Genomic DNA, 18,748 nt, shown 5'->3' on the forward strand with positions numbered 1-18,748 from the left:
GACATCCTGACTACTGCCCACCGCTGTTCATCCAGAGTCTGAAGTATCTGATTCCTCCATGTTGTCCACAAACTATTAAAACCCGTCAGTCAGTCACATGACCTTCATCATCAAGAGTTCGGTCACGTTAGTTTGTTTAAAACGGATCCAGAGTTCAACGTTGTGATGAACGCCGTTCTTCACCAGCTGGTTGTGCTACAGATCAGCTTCGTACTGAAGTTACACAAAACTGCTCTCAGCTGATTCTGACAGAGAGAGAATGTGTGTGTGTGTGTGTGTGTGTGTGTGTGTGTGTGTGTGTGTGTGTGTGTGTGTGTGTGTGGTTACCATGCCGACGTGTCTGTCGATGTTGAAGATGCGTTTGTTGGAACCTTCCTCGTACAGTTTGGACAGAACGAGCTTCTCCACCCCGAACACGACGCCGTCTTTACAGCGGATCCCGATGGCCGTGCTGAACACACACACACACACACACACACACACACACACACACGCACACAGACACACACACACACACACGTATGTTTAACAGGAGGCTGTGAAGTGTGTTCATGTGACACACCTGGGAGCCAATCAGAGTGAACTAAACAGGAAAATAATAATAATTCTGACCAATAACAGAAAGAAAAACTATAACTTTGACTTTCTAAAGTTAGAAATACGATGAAATATCATTTCAAAGCTCCTGAAACAACGATTCCTCATTTCAACAATATTTACAGTTTGACATGAGAAGCAGTTCAGTCTGTAAATCAGACTGATCAGGTTTAGTTTATACTGGTCAGTCTGCTGGAGTTACTGGTTTCTCTGCTGGTTTGGATGAATGTGGAGACTCTGACCTGCTGTTCTCTACGGCCTTCATGGCGTATTCCACCTGAAACACTCGGCCATCTGGAGAGAAGGTGGAGGCCGACAGGTCATACTGCAACACACACACACACACACACACACACACACACACAGATTTACAGATTAAACACAGAACATGTTGATATTTAGACAGAACAGAACTTTTTAAAGGGTAAAAATTCCTTAAAATTGACAATAACATGAAACTTTTGTTCTCTTCCTCCCAAATGTTTTGTTAGTTAGTTTGTTGTTGTCTGTAATTGACTCTCATAGCACATTAATGTAAGAGACCTGCAGGTTTACATTTACACAGTGTTTACATGTATTTACATGCATTGGAAGGGATGTTTAATTGACTAATAAAGTGTTGATCATAAAACAAGTTGAGCTTTCTATTTAGTAAGTTTTATGTAATTTATAGCTGTTAAAAAATCAATGATCAAGTTTTATATTATAATCTACTCCTTTATCCATTAATTTGAGATCAACCTATTAAAAACATCATTAATGTGAATATGAAACTATTTCAGAGCCCAAACATAACACAACTGATCATTACTGAATTTCCCTAATAATTCTAATTAAGGTGTAAATTCAGGGGAACTTGTTAATTAAGATTTGTTTCTGAATATAATGGACTAATGAAGCATTCCTGGCTGGTTAAACTCCACATTAACGTTTCCTCTGAGAGCAGCATGAGCAGGATGTTCCGCCTCTAAATGTGGGATTTTATCTCAGTTCAGAGTTTTTTATGAATCAAAAGAAGCCCGATTGAACGAAAACACTTAAAGTATTTGATTAAAAGTCTTCAATTATCTTCTTAAAGGATTAAACTTCAGTTAAAACACAAGGAGTCTTAAATATGATGTATTGTGAAGGGAGTTTGGCATCTGTCGGAGCTAACTGTTAGCACTAAAGCTAACTGTTAGCACTGACTGCTCACGTAAATGAAACTAATTTTTATCACTAAAACGACAAACTGTGCGAACAACGCTGCAGCGGGATTTCAATTTACTTCTTTTCGTTGTAAAATCTTCACAGAAAACACTCAAATTAATCTAAACTGAACCAAAATTTACGGATCTGAGAACTTTCAATTTCAGTTTAGCTTCGGCTAACGTTAGCTTCAGCTAGCATCAGTTAGCTTCAGGCCGCGCTGTGACTCAGCAGGCTGCAGGTTGTTATGAATCAAAGACTTTGGGCAGAAATGTGAATTAATCTACAGTAAAAGGAACTAAAAGCCGACACAGAGACGATCTGAGAGGAGCCGACATGAAGCTTCAGCTCCCAGAAACACAGAAACACTCACCCCGGTCCCTATGGAGCTCATTTTAACAGGAACTGTGGATCCTCTGAGCAGCTCTCAGCTCGCTGGTCCTGCGCTTCATCACTGTCAAGCTGCCGGCAGTGACGTCACGCGGCACATCCGGTCAGCCTGCACAATAAAAAAAAACACCGACAACCACATGACCTCACCGGCCAGTTAGTAGCTGTTCTGGAGCTTTCGATCACGTCACATGATCATCATCAGCATGTTTGTCCAGTTATCATGCTGGAAGTTAGAATACATGATGTTAACCGTATTATTATTACTATTATTACTCTTACTATTATTATTACTATTATTATTATTATTATTATTGTTGTTGTTTACTGCACTGTTTACAATATGAACATTTGCACGTTTCAATATTTGTACGTTTCATTTCATTCTCTTCCGTTTAAAATTTACGTTTTAAATTGAGTTTTTGTTGTTATTTACAGTTGGATTTTTTTTCATTAATCACCATTTAACTATTTACATGTTATCTTTCTATACAGTAGTTTTCAGTCTGCCCTTCCGGCGCTGGATTCAAATATCCAAATCTCCAATATATTGTACTCTACATATATGTTTCTCTACAGATTCTTGCCTTGGAAAGAAAAAGTTCCCTCAACATTTCAGATATTTCTTGATCAATTATCACAACTGTCTCCATAATATAGGTGGAAAACAACCACAGAGAAGTTGGACAGCAGGTTTGTTGTTACTAAACATATTTTTCTCTTAAATTCAGAGCTGACCAATCAAAGGTACTTTTATTATAGAAAACACTTCATTTCATTCATTCACTTCACAATATCCGTTTTTCCGGTGAACTTCACGCTGCTGGAGACATTTACACCACAGAAGAAGAAGTATTTTTCAGCCCGACCGGCTCTCTGCTGCCACCTTGCTGCTGCGGAGTGATGCGGCAGTGACGTCACACGTGGACCTGCAGGTATGCATTTGTGTTTAATAGTGCAGATGTTCCCTTACAAACACATTTAAATAAATGTTTCCTGTCAGTTAAAGAAATGTTCTTGTGTAATTTTCTGAGTTTTACAAATTAACAGCTGAGAACTCAAATATAATGAGTATTTAACAACGAAACACTTTTTTCCCTCCATTTTTTTCTTGTAACTTTACCAAATTGCGCCACTCCTCCTGTAAAATGTCCTCGATATTAACTGTTAAATACCTTCAAATTACATCCAACACTTCCAGGGAAGTTGTTTGGATATTACATCATCTGTATTTCACCTTTGTCACCTTTTTGCTGTTATAATAACAACATTTCTCTGCAGCTATTAAACACATATTAATCCTCACATACTGTTCATGTTCTGACTCTTCGACTATGTTCCTTCATAATCAGATATCTGATATTCATGAAACCTCATCAGTCATAGATTTTAATGTGATTAATCCTTAATGAAGCTTTAGAGTTTATTCTTTAGTTTTCTTTTTGTTTATGGAGAAAAAAAACCTTTATAATCACACTATATAATGTCTTATGTTATATAAAATAGAACAATTTCAATGGATTATATTAAATGTGATGAATGCAACGTTATTTTAATGGTTATTTTTGATTCTTTCTGAATAAATATGGAACAAAATGCAAAAAAAATGTTGAAATATTTCCATGTTTTCATAATATTTCTGTGTTACTGCTCTGATGTGTGAAGACTGAGCAGCATGTGTGAAGGTTCAGTAATTATCTGATGATGTTATTAACACATGAACATGCTCACAAACTGGATTAATAAATCAGCGCTCCCATCACACCGCTTCTTTCTCTCTCCCACAGATCCCAGTAAACGTTGCACACAGACGATGTTTTTTAAGAAAAGTGTCCGTAAAGTTTTATTCAGTCTCAGTATGACCAGGGTGGATTACAGACCTGCTGAGTTTGAAAACAACTAAAATGTTGTGAATTTCATAATCATCTGTTTTTATTCTTCTTGTCATTTTTTTTTTAATTATTTCGTCTCCATCTTGAATCGTTAAATGGAAGCTTTGGTCACATAAGAGTGAAAAAACATTCGTATACAGTGCACTTTAAAAAACAAAAAAACGGGAAACAAAAACAGTTTTTCATTCTGTGATTTTTTTTTAAACTTTTTTCTTTACAATAAATCAACAGGAGCGACTGATCGACATTAAGGCAAACAGACTGAAGCTCCGCTGTCTGGAATGACAAAACAAATCGGGTTCAGAAAGAAAAAAGAAGCTACGGTTAGTGATGATGATGATAATGATGATGATGATGAAGATGAAGATGATTAGCGTTCATTAGTTAACTAATACAAACATGTACAAGGCTTTTTTTTATTATTATTATTATTTAGTGACATTACATTTTTAATAAGAACGAGAACCGAGAGCTGGACTGAAGAAACGCCGTCACACAGCAGCAGCAGCAGCACAGGAAGTTCACCGACACTAAACGACCCCCCCGGACACACGAACACGCCGCCAGGAAACGGGAGGAAGAGGAAGAGGAAGATGAGGACAGAAGCAGCAACAGAAGAGTAAAAACTAAACAGAGGAGACGGACAGACACTGTAAAAAGTCTCCACGTTATCGGCCGGTTTTCTTATTTTTGAATCTTTAAAGTCTCGTTTTTTAAAAAAAGAATCTGTCGCAGATTATTTATTCAACTTTAATTCTACTTGTTTCAAGAATTCTCTTCATTAAAGTGCTCGGAAATTAATGGAAATTTAAAGATTTACAGTTTCAGTGGAAGATCATGCTCTCTGACTGAAAGCACTTCTGCTGCTCTAGAAAAGAAAATATGACACGAACTCTCGAAAACTCTGGAAACAAGTTGATTTTAAAGTTTCTCACTGCACTCAGATTCTTTCACTTCTTTTAAAAAAAAAAAAAAAAACTTTTAAAGACTTTTAAGACTCACTAAAAGACAAAAACGACCTGGTAAGATGGAGACCAGCAGAGACCAACTGGGACCAGTTCCTCCAGCAGCAGCAGCAGACTGGGATCAGCAGCTCCTCCTCCGAGTGACGTTCATATGTTTCTATTCTGTCCACACTGGATCTGACAGTGTTTGACCTTTGACCTCCAGCTGTCGGGTTCTGGGTTCAGTTAAACCTCAGGCTGGTTTCTCTCCAGATCCAGATCCTGATGCCTGAACTGAGACTCCAGATCCAGATCCTGATCCTACATCCACCCTGAGTCACTTCCTGTGTTTTGGGCTGATCGCATATTAAAAACAAAGTGTTTTGTATTCGAGAAAAGACTGAAATGTGATTGTTTGAACCACTTGTGGAGGAGACTGCATCAGGCCAGATGTTGGTTTGTTTACTGTGAAAACAGCAGCTGAAGCTACGCTGATGTTAGTTTCTCTCCTTTAACATCAGGATGGATATTTGACGCAGCAGAACCAGAGATGTCGTCTTTTTTCATTCCTCACATTCTTCTTCCTTGTCAAAACCTATCGCCTACATTACCCACAATGCACCTGGAGACCGGTGTGTGTTATGCTAGCGGCTAATGTAGCCCTGGAGCTGCTAGCCTCTTTCTAACTCCGCACCTCCAGATCCTTTTACTTTTCAAACTTGTCGTCTTCAACCCCAACCGACACTGACTCAGTGACATCATCAGTGACATCATCAGTGACATCATCAGCTTTACACACCTGTAGTTTATCTTTAACGGAGCTGATGTCACTCCTGGTACTGCAATAAAAAATAAAAAATCCCCAACAGGCCCTGAAAACATTTTTAACCCGACTAACGTGTCTTAAATCTCGTCTAGATTTGATCTGAGGATGATCAGCTGGTATTGATCGGATACCAGAGCTGATACCTTTGTGTGAAGGAACCGTGAGGTCAGAGATGCTATGGAGCTAAAAGCTGCTCCGCTGAATTATAATATAATGACACTGATGAAGAAACGATTTAATGAGGATCAATCACATCATGGACGAAGCCTGATCAGCTGATCAGATTTATAACCTCGCTGACTGATTGTTGGATCATTTTAAACTGTTTTATTGTGCGGCTGCTTTCGTTTTTTTAGACAAAGTTCTGGTGTTGCATCAGCATCAAAACACCTGAGTGATTCCCAGTCAGAGTTGAACTGGAACCAGAACCACTGGAGGAAAATATCTAACTGGAACTGTTGTTGTCAGAGTTTAAAAGATTTGTTGTGAAATTATGAAGAAAAATATTGAACAGGAGACGATTTGACTCTAAAACAGATTCATATGAAGGTCACTCTGGAGACAAACACACCCACCTGCTGGACCAGTACGACCAGTACAGGAGCTGCAGGTCTGATACTGGACCAGTAGAACCAGTACAGGAGCTGCAGGTCTGATACTGGACCAGTAGAACCAGTACAGGAGCTGCAGGTCTGATACTGGACCAGTAAAACCAGTACAGGAGCTGCAGGTCTGATACTGAACCAGTAGAACCAGTACAGGAGCTGCAGGTCTGATACTGGACCAGTAAAACCAGTACAGCTGCTGCTGGAGAGAGGAGGGGGATGAGACTGAAGAGGTGGAGGAAGAGGAGGATGAAGAAGAAGAGGACGGTGTCGGGTTAGTGATACAGACGACAGACTTCCTGTTATTTTAACCCTTCGTTCTCTCTCTCTGCTGGTCCAGAGTTCTCGGTGTCGTTCGTCCGTCCGTCCGGGCGCCGCCCCGCTGTGGGCGTGTCCAGCTGGATGTGGGCGGGGCTGTGGCAGGGGGCGTGTCCAGCTGGATGTGGGAGCGGCCTTATAGTTAAGTGTTACCTTTGAGGACGCCCAGACAGCTCTGCAGCAGCTGGAGGTTCCCCTGCAGGTGAGAGGGGGGCGGGGCCAGAGACACGTGGACAGGTGAGTTATGTGACATCAGGACCAGATGTTGGTCAACATCTGGCTCCAGTTCTAACAATCAATTTATCCACTAATAATGATGTCACTGAGGAACTTTAAGAGGATAAATGTAAATGAATGTTTACAGGTCGTCAATAAATCATCAAATGACATTCAAACTTAAAACATTAAAGCTCCTTTAAAGGTATAAATTAGGAATGGTTTTAAATGTTACATTTGGTAAATTTTAAGTTTTAAAGTTTTAAAATAATCATTTATTTGTCAATTAATTAACTCCTCAGTTTGAACCTTTAATGAAATATTCGGGTCTTTTTAAGATGAAAATTTTTGGGGTAACTAAAGTTATTTTGTAATATTAACATTATATTGTAAAAACTTTTACCTGAAACCCCTTAATATATTCTAATCTATTAATGTGGTCATTAATTTAATATCTGAATACTGATAATATCAACGTTTTAGACCCTTAACATCAATAACACCTTAAACTGATCAATAATGGATTAATTAATGAATTATAAATTAATAGCTATTTGAATTTAAGGCTGTTTTAAGGGGTTAATTTTTTAACTCTTTCACATTAATTGATGGATCTCTGGCTGCAATATAAATTTAATTAACATTAATTTAGATTAGTTTGGTGTTTCCAGGATTAATTAATGATAATTAAATATGTTACGACTGTTAAAACAACAGCGTCTTATTTTATCGTTTACATTTCTACAACATGTTAAACTAAACAGGTTCTGGTCTTTCTGCACTGACACTGATTGACTGATTGATTGATTGATTGATTGATTGACTGACTGACTGATCTTCTGATCTGACCTGATATGGTCTACTCAGTGTTTCAGTACCTTGGCGTGTTTGAGCTCCAGCTCGGCCAGCTCCACCAGGTTCTTCCTGAACGCCGCCACTCGTCTCGTCTTGAAGTCTATGAGCTCTACTTTCAGAACAGAAACCGCTGTTAGACGCCACATCAGGTCACCACAAAAAAACTCAGATGGAGTCTGATCAGTTGAACATAAACATCACTTTAACTGTTCAGAGTGCCGCATTATAAAAGCTGCTGTTGTACTTGTAACTATCTGAAACAGGATCAAAGGAAACGTAACAAGGAGTTAAAATAAAGGCGGCAACAGACACTCGGCGGACCGCGGCTGACCTTGCTTGGCGGACTCGGAGATCTTCTCGAACTTGTGGCAGCAGAGCTGCTGGCTGGTCTCGGCCTGCAGGACGTCTCTGTTTTTGGCTCGAGCTTTATCCAGAGCCTTGTTAGCGTTCTCGTAGTCCACCAGAGACCGGCTCCTCCGGTACAGCAGGTCCTGCAGCGGTGACATCATCACACGATGTCATCGTGATGTCAAACCAGAACTTAACATCAAGTCTATTTCTTCCTGCTGACAGAAATACTCACTAGAGCACCAAACTAGTTCCCCACAAACGCACCATTTCCTCCTGTTAGTTTAAAACTACGGCGGCCAGCTGGTTTAGGTTTAGTTCAAAAATGAAACGATATATTTGTGAAGTGGTTTTAAACATTTACAATTTCAGTAGGTACCAACGAGCTTTGAGCTGAGAACCACAGACTCAGGTAGGGACGTAAGAAAGTATTAAGAGACATTGTTGGTTTGGTTCTGCATGTGTTTAATTAGTTGACCATAATGAAAATAAAGAATAACAGCAGACTGATCCTTTAACAGTCAGTAAGCAGTCAGTAAGCAGTCGTACCTTTGCAGCCTGCGACTCTCTCAGGTAATATTTCAGCAGGTCGGCCAGCTTCAGGTCCTCATCTGCTGCAACTCGAGCTTCAATTTTCTGTCAAACAACACAAGACAGAATCAGACCAATCAGCAAAGAGAGAAAACAAACTGAGACCTTTACAAGTCCGACTGTAAACGTCGAATTAAACACGTTGAACATTTCTACAAACAGGTGAAACAAACGTACCCTCGTTTTCTCAAACAGCTCCGACACTTTCAGGAAGAACCTGAAACAGGAAACAGATGGAGGAAGTGATGTCAGCATTGTGACAGAAGAACTGATCAGAATAAACAATAAATAAATCTGTAGCAGTCATTTCCAGTTGATGATCTGCTGTCTTTGCTCATCATATGACAATAAACTGAATAAAGGACCAGTGTGTAGAATGTAGTGGCATCTAGAGGAAAAGACTCAGCAGAAATGAAATATAATACTGATAAGTGTGTTTAATTAGTGTATAATCACCTGAGAATAAGAATCGTTGTGTTTTTGTTACTTTAGAATGAGCCTTTATATCTACATACTGAGCAGGTCCTCTTCCATGGAGGCCGCCATGTTGCACCACCATGTTTCTACTAGGGCTGCAGTCTGCTGGTCGATTAGTTGGTCGATATGCTCTCGTCCGACTAAATTCTCATTGGTCGAATAATCTCTGTGTTATTTTCATAAGGAGAGAAATGCTACATCAACAGCTTTCCAGGATTAATCCATTATTTCCTGCGGCGGGAGGGACAGACTAACAAATTAACAACGGGGGTGTATTCAAAACACCCCCGTTGTTTTCACAACTTTGAACTCGCCCAACCTGATGAAGCCTGCTGGGTCTAACTGTACTCAACGTTTACTGAACGGTTACTGAATCTGTGTTTCTCCATAATGACACAACGAGAACCCCCGCCAGGCCAAAAAAATATTCATTCGACAGCGTTTGGGAGTCTCTGAGCAGCGCTGCTCCGGTACGTGAGTCAACCTCTGTCGTTGCCTGGGAAACCACTGGTCGCGCGGCTCCGTTAAGGAGTATGTTTGTGTAGTGAGGGGCAGTTTACTGTGCACTCTGTCCCCCCCCCTGCTCTGGCTGCAATCCACACCCACACCACTGGATGCCAGTAAATCCTTCACACTGGTCCTTTAACACGTTGGACTCGTAGTAAAAGGAAAACAAACACATTGAAAACATTACAGCAGCTTCTGTGAAAAACATTTTTACACTGTTTAACATTCACAGACTAAACGATTAGTCGAGAAACTAGTCGTCCGATTAATCGATAATGAAAAATTTTGTTGGAAGAAGCGACAACATCTCTCAGCAGCAAACAGTCACAACAAAATCAATAAAAAGAGGTTTTAATGTTCTTACTTGCAGAGGTCTGTGGAGTCCTGCGTTCCTAATGTGTAGAGAGACGAGGCGATTCTGTTGATGTCGTCTGCAGCGTCTGAACACAAAAACACTCAGAGTTCAATCACACTGTTGGAACAGCTGCTCGATCATGTTATTATTTCAGGTTTGGTCTCGAACATTAAAATACAGCTGCAGTGATTCAGTCTGTCTTCCATCAAGTAGTTTGACTTGTGAGAGACAAATATTATTAAAGAATATCAGTGCAGCAGAGGAGGAGATGTCCTGACTTTTATTCTTCAGTGGGGGTCAGACTCACAACTCTCCTATTGGATCCTACATTTCCCATAAACAGCGACGTCTTATTAACATCTTTCTTAACTCAAGTTGTTCATCTGGTGTTTATTAACATTATAAAAAGGGTTTTATTTTCCATCAAATGATCTTCTAATGGTCAGTATGAACAGGAGGAATGATTACAGCAAGAAACACAGCTTTAATGTTCATCTGGGCTCCTGACTGCTGGTTTAAGACACACTTGAAACATGGTGAACTCGTCCTTTAATAAACACTGAGCCTGAGTGATGTATTTCTGATCAGCTGGTGAAACTGAGTCTCAGCTTCTTACTTTTGTGTGAACGGATCATTCTGTCAGATTTGGCCGAAGCGTCTTTCACTCTGTTGTGATATTCTAACAGAAACGTCTTCTCATGTTCAAAGAAATCATCCACGTCCTGAAAAACAAAACAAACAAACAGGCAGAAAAACAACAAATATCAGTGAAACGTGACAGAAGACGACAGATATGACGTCATAAAAGTCAAAGTGTTTTTGTGATCAGCACCTTGACTCCGGCCACCAGGACGCCGTCGGCCGACTTCACCACGTTCTTAAAGAAATCCTCCAGCTTCTCCTTCTTGTTCTTCCCTCGTACACTCAGCTGTCAGACAGGAGAGGTCAAAGGTCACACACGCAACATATTTATCACTTTCTACACAGCACACACACATAAAACTACTGCATTCATGTATGTGTGCGTGTAAAAACAATCTAGTGCAGATGCACAGCAGCTGTAGATGTAATGCATCATATCTGTGTGTTGAGCTACAAAATGATCCTAAAATTAAATGATGATATTTTGTTTATTTTGAACAAAAGGAAGCTTCTGTTCAGGTGACGACGTTCAAACACATCCAGAGTGTTTGAAGAACATCCAGCTTTTGTGTCAACAGCTGATATTTGCTCAGATCTCATGTTCAGTTTGTGGCTGCAGGTTCTGAACTCACAGAAGCAGAACGAGACGTCTCAGAGAAAAACGAACATGAGTCTCGTTGCTCTGATTAAACCTGAGAAGCATTCAGAGTTACTGTGAGCTTCACCTGGACGCAGGTGTGTCTGTTTGTTTGGAACCTTTTTATCTCATCGTTCCTCCATTCACACTATTTCTCAGGCTACGTCCAGACTAATGCGTTTTCATTTTAAAACAGCGTTTAATCTCCGTCCATACTGACACATATCACATGACTGTTCACATGCCGGTGTAAACAGGAAGCAGATTGTCTACTACAGAAGAAGAACAGAAGTAACAGCTGCTGGCATTGACAACAAGGTCAGAAACGCTTGTAACTGATTATCCATGTTGAATTAACCGGTGGTAGTCAAGGCTGTCGTTTGTTTTCTTCCGGGAAGGGGTCACATGACCGAGGTGTGACGAATCAGGGAAGAACACGACGTGACTGATAAGACCCAATCAGGAGGTGGATGTGAGCGTCTGCAGCATCGTTTCCAGAACGATCAGATTCTGTCCGTCCAGACTTATGAGTTTTAAAATGAAAACATATTAGTGTGGAACTACATGATGAGTTTCTCATATCAGATCAGATCAGTCTGTAAAACAACTCTCATCTCTCTCTTTACTTCTCCAGGTGTCTGCGGGTGTCTGCAGGTGAGTGCGGGTGAGTGCGGGTGAGTGCGGGTGTGTGCGGGTGTCTGCGGGTGAGTGCGGGTGAGTGCGGGTGAGTGCGGGTGTCTGCGGGTGAGTGCGGGTGTCTGCGGGTGTCTGCGGGTGTGTGCGGGTGAGTGCGGGTGAGTGCGGGTGTGTGTGGGTGAGTGCGGGTGTCTGCAGGTGAGTGCGGGTGAGTGCGGGTGTGTGCGGGTGAGTGCGGGTGTCTGCGGGTGTCTGCGGGTGAGTGCGGGTGAGTGCGGGTGTGTGCGGGTGTGTGCGGGTGTGTGCGGGTGTCTGCGGGTGAGTGCGGGTGTGTGCGGGTGAGTGCGGGTGTCTGCGGGTGAGTGCGGGTGAGTGCGGGTGAGTGCGGGTGTCTACAGGTGTCTACAGGTGTCTACAGGTGTCTACAGGTGTGTGCAGGACGTGTTGTGACTCACGTCCTGGTTGTACTCCAGGAAGACGTGGAAGTTGAGGTCTTTCCTGAGGACAGGATGAGCCGCCACACGGCACAGGAAGACCTCGTGCATGGCGACGGTCTTCTTAAAGATGGCCAGGTACTCTCTGACAGGAAACACACAGTGATGATTCTGTTTGTTTTTACTGAAAATACAGCTGAGTGTGTTTGTTTGTTTGTTTATTTGTTAGTGTGTGTGTGTGTGTTGACTCACGCCTCCAGCTCCTGCTTCATCTTGGTGAACTCCTCCTTGGTCATGGATCCTTCTCCCTCCCCCAGCTTCTGCAGCTTCTCTCTGGACGCATCAAAGTCCGGTCTGGGGGGAGCGGGGGGGATCTAAACAACAACAACAACAACAACAACAACAGACTCAGAACAGGAAACATCTGCTCTCTCTTTAATTCTACGTAAACTCTTTGTATTGTTGTTTAGATGTTGTGGCTGCATCTCTGCTGTTATTCTCAGTGGTCAAAAGTAACTAAGTACATTTACTTTTGAGGTACTTGTGCTTTACTTGAGTATTTCACTCCACTACATTTCTAACTGTATATAAAGTAGTGTAAACTAGCTCCACCTCCAGCAGCTACAACAGTAACATGCTGCTCTAACACTGATGCTTCACTATTAATAATCTAATGATGTCATGTTTCCATCGTTCGGATTGACTGTCGCTGTTTTAATGACACGACCGGGTCTCCCTCAGCTGAGTGTTGAACTGGGAACCAGCAGCCAGAAGACCAAACCCACTTTTCACATGAAGCCAGTTTATCCTCTTTGCACTGGTTTCCAGTTTACAAAGTCCTACTCATGACTTACAAGGTCCTCTACTGCAGGTTATACACTATGGATAAGTAGCTCATACAAAAATGCAAACTATCCCTTTAATATCTCTTAAGACACTTTTACAGACTTCTTGTCGGAAAATCAGACTTATATGTTTACATAATACACTCTGTCTGTTTATTTTAATAGTTTTTATATGATTTTATGTCTTTATATCTGTGATTGTCTTTTATGTCGTCACTCTGCGCTGGAAAGCACTTTGTGTTCTCAGCTTAAAAACTGCAATACAATTAAATTACTATTATTATGATGATTTGCAGCTTTCTGATATGGCCCGTTTAGACTCTAACAGGATGTTAAATGAACGGAGTGTTTCTCACGATGTATCCTGCGTATTCTTCGTTCTCCACGAACGAGTCGTGCAGCCAGATGAACTCTTCATGCTGTCGAACCACCGAGAACTCGTTCTGCTTGAAGTTTGGGAGCGTGCTCTGTGGAAACAACACGTCAACACGTCACTCTCACTGACAACAGGAACGAGTCTTATCCTGGTTCAAGACTCAGAAACATACATGAGCATTTGTCTTTCTGCACTATTGACACTCAATCATTATTTAACTGTTTTACAGATGTTGACAAGTCTTTTGAATTTTGAATGAGAAATTTGAGGAACATTGGGCCTTCTGAGGTTTGCTCTTCTCATTACCATCGTCCACATCCAGTGTCCCAAATTAACTGTTTGACTCACCTGCCGGTAAATAAAAGAAATGATAAATAATAAATTGTCTTTTTGTGTCACATATACAGCAGCGAGTGACAGTCTAGCAGAGAGCTGTGATGTTGAGTAGCTGATGTTCTGGACGGTAAACAGAGCTGAAGACACTCCGTCGCCTCAGACGTCTCCCGCTCTGTTTAGATGCATGTAATAAACACGTATGGTCTGTGTGTCTGCATGAGGACGAACATGAGTCATTTCCTCTGAGACATCACACCAGATATTTTATTACATGACTATTTTGGTACAAATATTTACCCGCCAGTGAGGCAGACAGCCAGATTTATTCGCCAAACACATCAGACCCCGTCCACGCCCCTAAAATGTCCTTATAAGGCGACCTGTTCTGCTCTGTTTGTGGGTGAGTTTCATTCACAAAAAAGTTCCCAAAGAGTAAAAACATGAACGCAATGGTCCGGTAACACGTCCGCTGTTCGGCAGATAACAGGCGGCAAGCACTTTTTCAACTGTTGCTATGGTGTTTCGGGGCAGTTGCTATGGTGTTTCTGGGCAGTTGCTATAATGTTTCTGGGCAGTTGCTATGGTGTTTCCGGGCAGTTGCTATGGTGTTTCTGGGCAGTTGCTATGGTGTTGCTGGGCAGTTGCTATGGTGTTACTGGGCAGTTGCTATGGTGTTTCCGGGCAGTTGCTATAGTGTTGCTGGGCAGTTGCTATGGCGTTTCTGGGCAGTTGCTATGGCGTTTCTGGGCAGTTGCTATGGTGTTGCTGGGCAGTTGCTATGGTGTTGCTGGGCAGTTGCTATGGTGTTGCTGGGCAGTTGCTATAATGTTTCTGGGCAGTTGCTATGGTGTTTCTGGGCAGTTGCTATAATGTTTCTGGGCAGTTGCTATGGTGTTTCTGGGCAGTTGCTATGATGTTGCTGGGCAGTTGCTATGATGTTGCTGGGCAGTTGCTATGGCGTTTCTGGGCAGTTGCTATGGTGTTGCTGGGCAGTTGCTATGGTGTTTCTGGGCAGTTGCTATAGTGTTTCTGGGCAGTTGCTATAGTGTTGCTAGGCAGTTGCTATGGTGTTTCCGGGCAGTTGCTATGGTGTTTCTGGGCAGTTGCTATGGTGTTGCTGGGCAGTTGCTATGGTGTTTCTGGGCAGTTGCTATGGCGTTTCTGGGCAGTTGCTATGGCGTTTCTGGGCAGTTGCTATGATGTTGCTGGGCAGTTGCTATAATGTTTCTGGGCAGTTGCTATGGTGTTTCTGGGCAGTTGCTATGATGTTGCTGGGCAGTTGCTATGGTGTTTATGGGCAGTTGCTATGGCGTTTCTGGGCAGTTGCTATGGTGTTGCTGGGCAGTTGCTATGGTGTTTCTGGGCAGTTGCTATAGTGTTTCTGGGCAGTTGCTATAGTGTTGCTAGGCAGTTGCTATGGTGTTTCTGGGCAGTTGCTATGGCGTTTCTGGGCAGTTGCTATGGCGTTTCTGGGCAGTTGCTATAGTGTTGCTGGGCAGTTGCTATGGTGTTTCTGGGCAGTTGCTGTGGTGTTTCTGGGCAGTTGCTATGGTGTTTCTGGGCAGTTGCTATGGTGTTTTTGGGCAGTTGCTATGGTGTTTCTGGGCAGATGCTAGATCAGTAACAGGTATTAACAGGTGGATCAATACAGCAGCTGAGGTGCAGTTTTGTCCTGATGATGTAACTATGATGTCACAGCTGTGGGTGGAGTTTAAAGTCTCCAACAAGAAACATCACAGAGGAACAAAACAGAGGAAAAGGTGTTTTCTGTTTCAGGTGCGATGACAACAAAACACAAACACACACACACACAGTCTCACCTTGGTGTGGACGGTGAACTTGACCTTGTCTCTCTCACTGAGGGCGTCGGAGATGTCGACCTGCAGCGTGGCGTCTGTCTGCAGATCCACGTTCACTGCCCTCGGCTGCAGGACAAAAACCACATATCCCATAATGCACCACAGAAGATGGCTGCCTAACATAAACCAGACACGGTTCTTTCCACCTGCATCAGACCGCAGGACAGTTCCTGTTTCTGAAGAACTTTGAGTCTTGTGGTTTTTTTAAAGCGAGTTGAAAATTCTGATTCTATTCACTAAGTTCTGCTTTTGTATTTTAGTTTTTCTGCCTGTGTTTTTTACACATTAAACTCATTTACTTGTTTAATGTATATTAAACTCATTGTTTATTCACTATTTTAGTTAATCTGCAACAATTAATAGATTAGTCAATCACAGAAAATTAATCGGCAACTATTTGATAGTAGAATCGTTTCAGACATTTTTCAGTTTTTATGCTCCAAATATCTGAACAAACTCAGAAAACTGCAACTCAGTTCTTTAAAATCACAGTTGAAGACTTTTGTTTCATATTTCACCAGAACTGTAACTTTTACTCTCCTGTTTTATGTCTTGTTCTGTTTTAGCTCATCTTTTATTTTCTATTAAACTCTTTTTAATTGTATTTAAATGTGTCTTTTTATAATGTCTTGATGCCTTTAATGTTTCATGTAAAGCTCATTAAATCACCTTGTTGTTGCCATTTCTGGTTTCAACTTCTCACATGTGACATGTGATGATTTGCTGTTTTAATTCCTCATATATGACACGACAACATGGATTTTCTGGACTGTAAAGTCAACAACAGATTGTGAACGCCATATTTTCACTATTTTTCAACATTTTGAAGGCTAAACGATTAAATATTTAATCCATTTTCTCAATTAGTCGTTTCTTTCATCTTTAGCTATTTCTGTGCTTATATCTACACAGCTCACTGACTCCTACACAGGAAAACACTTTCCTTCATACAGAAATCAACTTGATGTAAACTAATAACACTGCAACAGATCATGGCTGCATGTTCCTGTCTTCACCTGTCAGCAGTCGGTCCTGAAGGGACAAACATCTGTTTCTATTTTCATTATTGATTCATCTGTTGATTATTTTCCTGATTAACTGATTAGTTGTTTGGTCCATAAAATGTCAGAAAATGTTGAAAAATGTGGATAAATGTTTCCTAAAGACGACGTCCTCAAATGTTTTGTTTTGTCCACAACTCAAAGATCTTCAGTTTACTGTCATAGAGACTAAAGACACCAGAAAATATTCACATTTAACAAGCTGGAATAGGAGACGTTTGGCATTTCTTCTTTAAAAGGGGCTCAAAACGATTAATCAATCATCAAAACAGTTGGCAATTAATATTCTGTCTATCAACTTTTCGTTTCAGCTCTAGCTGCCACCAGATTTAAAGGACAGGTTGAAAAATCTTGTTAAACCAGCAGTCAGGTGTCCTTATGAGCAGTGAAGGTTTTCCTCGCTGTAATCATTCCTCCTGTTCATACTGGATATTAAAAGTCTCTGTGAAGCTTCAGCAGTCTGAGTTAGTCATATCAAGTGGATATCTGACACATTTACAGTCTTTTTAGCATCAAATTCCCTCTTTGTGTTTCCTCGGACAGTGTTTCCCTGTTGAGCTGCAGGTGGAAGTATAGTAACAAAAAGAGGAACTTTGGCACTAAAAAGACTGTAACGTTGAAAGATATCTACTTGATTTGACTCATTTGGACGCTGAAGCTTCATATTAGCTTCAGATAAACTGTGGATTTTGTCCTCCATCACTTCCATTATAAGGTCATTATGAAGGGATCTTCTAATGGTCAGTATGAACAGCAGGAATGATTACAGCAAGAAAAACAGCTTTAATGTTCATTTGATGACTGACTGTTGGTTTAACGACACACATGAAAAATGTGAATTCGTCCCTTAAATAACTTTTATGAACACAGGCTGGAAACATGTTTTGATGTTTTCCAGACAAACCAGTAACAGATTAGTTTCACTCGGAGCAGATTCCTCTGAACTTTCCACATCTGACTTTATCTGGACTGAAGCGAATTATTCAATTAACATCAGAGTGCGTGTGTGTGTATGTGTGTGTGTGTGTGTGAGAGAGAGAGAGAGAGAGAGAGAGAGACAGTCATGTGACAGCAGAACAGCTCATTATTGTTGCTAATGAGTAGCAGAGCGGCTCGTTAGCCTCTGCTTCACCTGTTGACCAGGTTATCTCGGCCTGCGGAGGCTCTGACGTCAGCAGGGTCAGTGTTTGGACTCTCACCTGGATGAACCAGTTTACCTGCAGCTGTCACACACAGTTAGCTGTTAGCACGGAGCTAATATTAGCACAGACAGCTAAGCTAAGGCTAACTAGCCCCTATAGCTAAGCGGGACAGACACAGACAGACAGGTGAGCTAACAGACAGGTGAGCTGACATACAGGTAAACACACAGACAGGTAGATAGACAGGTAATAAATGTGCACTCACTCCCCGGTCCTCCTCGGAGAGGAAGTCGGGTCCGTCGTCCAGCCCTTCCTGCTGCGGAGACAGAGAGCACAGAGAGCCGTTAGTTCACCGACACACCGGCCGCTCGCTGCCCGTAACACAACAACAACAACACGGCCACCGGAGCCCCGGAGACCCCCCGCGGCTCCCGGTACCGAGCCGCCAACAGAGGAGATAAAACACAGAGAGAGGAGAGAGGAGAGAGGAGAGGAACCCACCATCATGGCTGCGAACGGGTGGAGACAGGAAGCGGCGTGACGTCACGACGGGCAGGCAGATTTCACGAATCAAAACAACCGAAACAAAAGTACCAAAATACTCCAATACGAGTCAAAGTACTAATATAACCATGTACAAATACTCCAATACGAGTCAAAGTACTAATATA

General features: G+C 41.7%; 2 protein-coding genes across 3 annotated transcripts in view; both read right to left on the reverse strand.

Annotated features, from left to right (window-relative positions):
• The window catches only part of psma3 (proteasome 20S subunit alpha 3), a 7,418-nt gene extending 5,102 nt beyond the window's left edge, over positions 1 to 2,316 (reverse strand). The window contains exons 1-3 of the mRNA XM_067613452.1: positions 2,159 to 2,316; positions 840 to 922; positions 328 to 451 (exon numbers count right to left, since the gene is read on the reverse strand). Coding sequence (XP_067469553.1) covers positions 328 to 451; positions 840 to 922; positions 2,159 to 2,179 — 228 coding nt within the window. The 5' untranslated portion in view covers positions 2,180 to 2,316. The remainder of the gene's footprint in view (positions 1 to 327; positions 452 to 839; positions 923 to 2,158) is intronic.
• Positions 2,317 to 4,104: 1,788 nt separating this feature from the next.
• Positions 4,105 to 18,634, reverse strand: snx6 (sorting nexin 6). Of its 2 annotated transcripts, none has more exons than XM_067613444.1 (14): positions 18,579 to 18,634; positions 18,343 to 18,393; positions 15,836 to 15,940; positions 13,660 to 13,770; positions 12,711 to 12,832; positions 12,480 to 12,603; positions 10,942 to 11,037; positions 10,726 to 10,831; positions 10,119 to 10,194; positions 8,948 to 8,987; positions 8,729 to 8,815; positions 8,163 to 8,322; positions 7,855 to 7,940; positions 4,105 to 6,956 (listed from the first exon to the last, which is right to left on the reverse strand). In XM_067613444.1, the coding sequence occupies exons 1-14, from the start codon at positions 18,582 to 18,584 to the stop codon at positions 6,903 to 6,905; spliced, it is 1,224 nt and encodes a 407-aa protein (XP_067469545.1). In that variant the 5' UTR covers positions 18,585 to 18,634; the 3' UTR covers positions 4,105 to 6,902. The 2 variants fall into 2 exon arrangements, with proteins under 2 accessions (XP_067469545.1, XP_067469546.1); XM_067613445.1 differs by having other exon boundaries at positions 18,343 to 18,390; positions 18,579 to 18,602.
• Between the last annotated feature and the right edge of the window lie 114 nt (positions 18,635 to 18,748).

Source organism: Thunnus thynnus, chromosome 16, assembly GCF_963924715.1.
Source record: "Thunnus thynnus chromosome 16, fThuThy2.1, whole genome shotgun sequence".
Taxonomy (NCBI): Eukaryota; Metazoa; Chordata; class Actinopteri; order Scombriformes; family Scombridae; genus Thunnus; species Thunnus thynnus.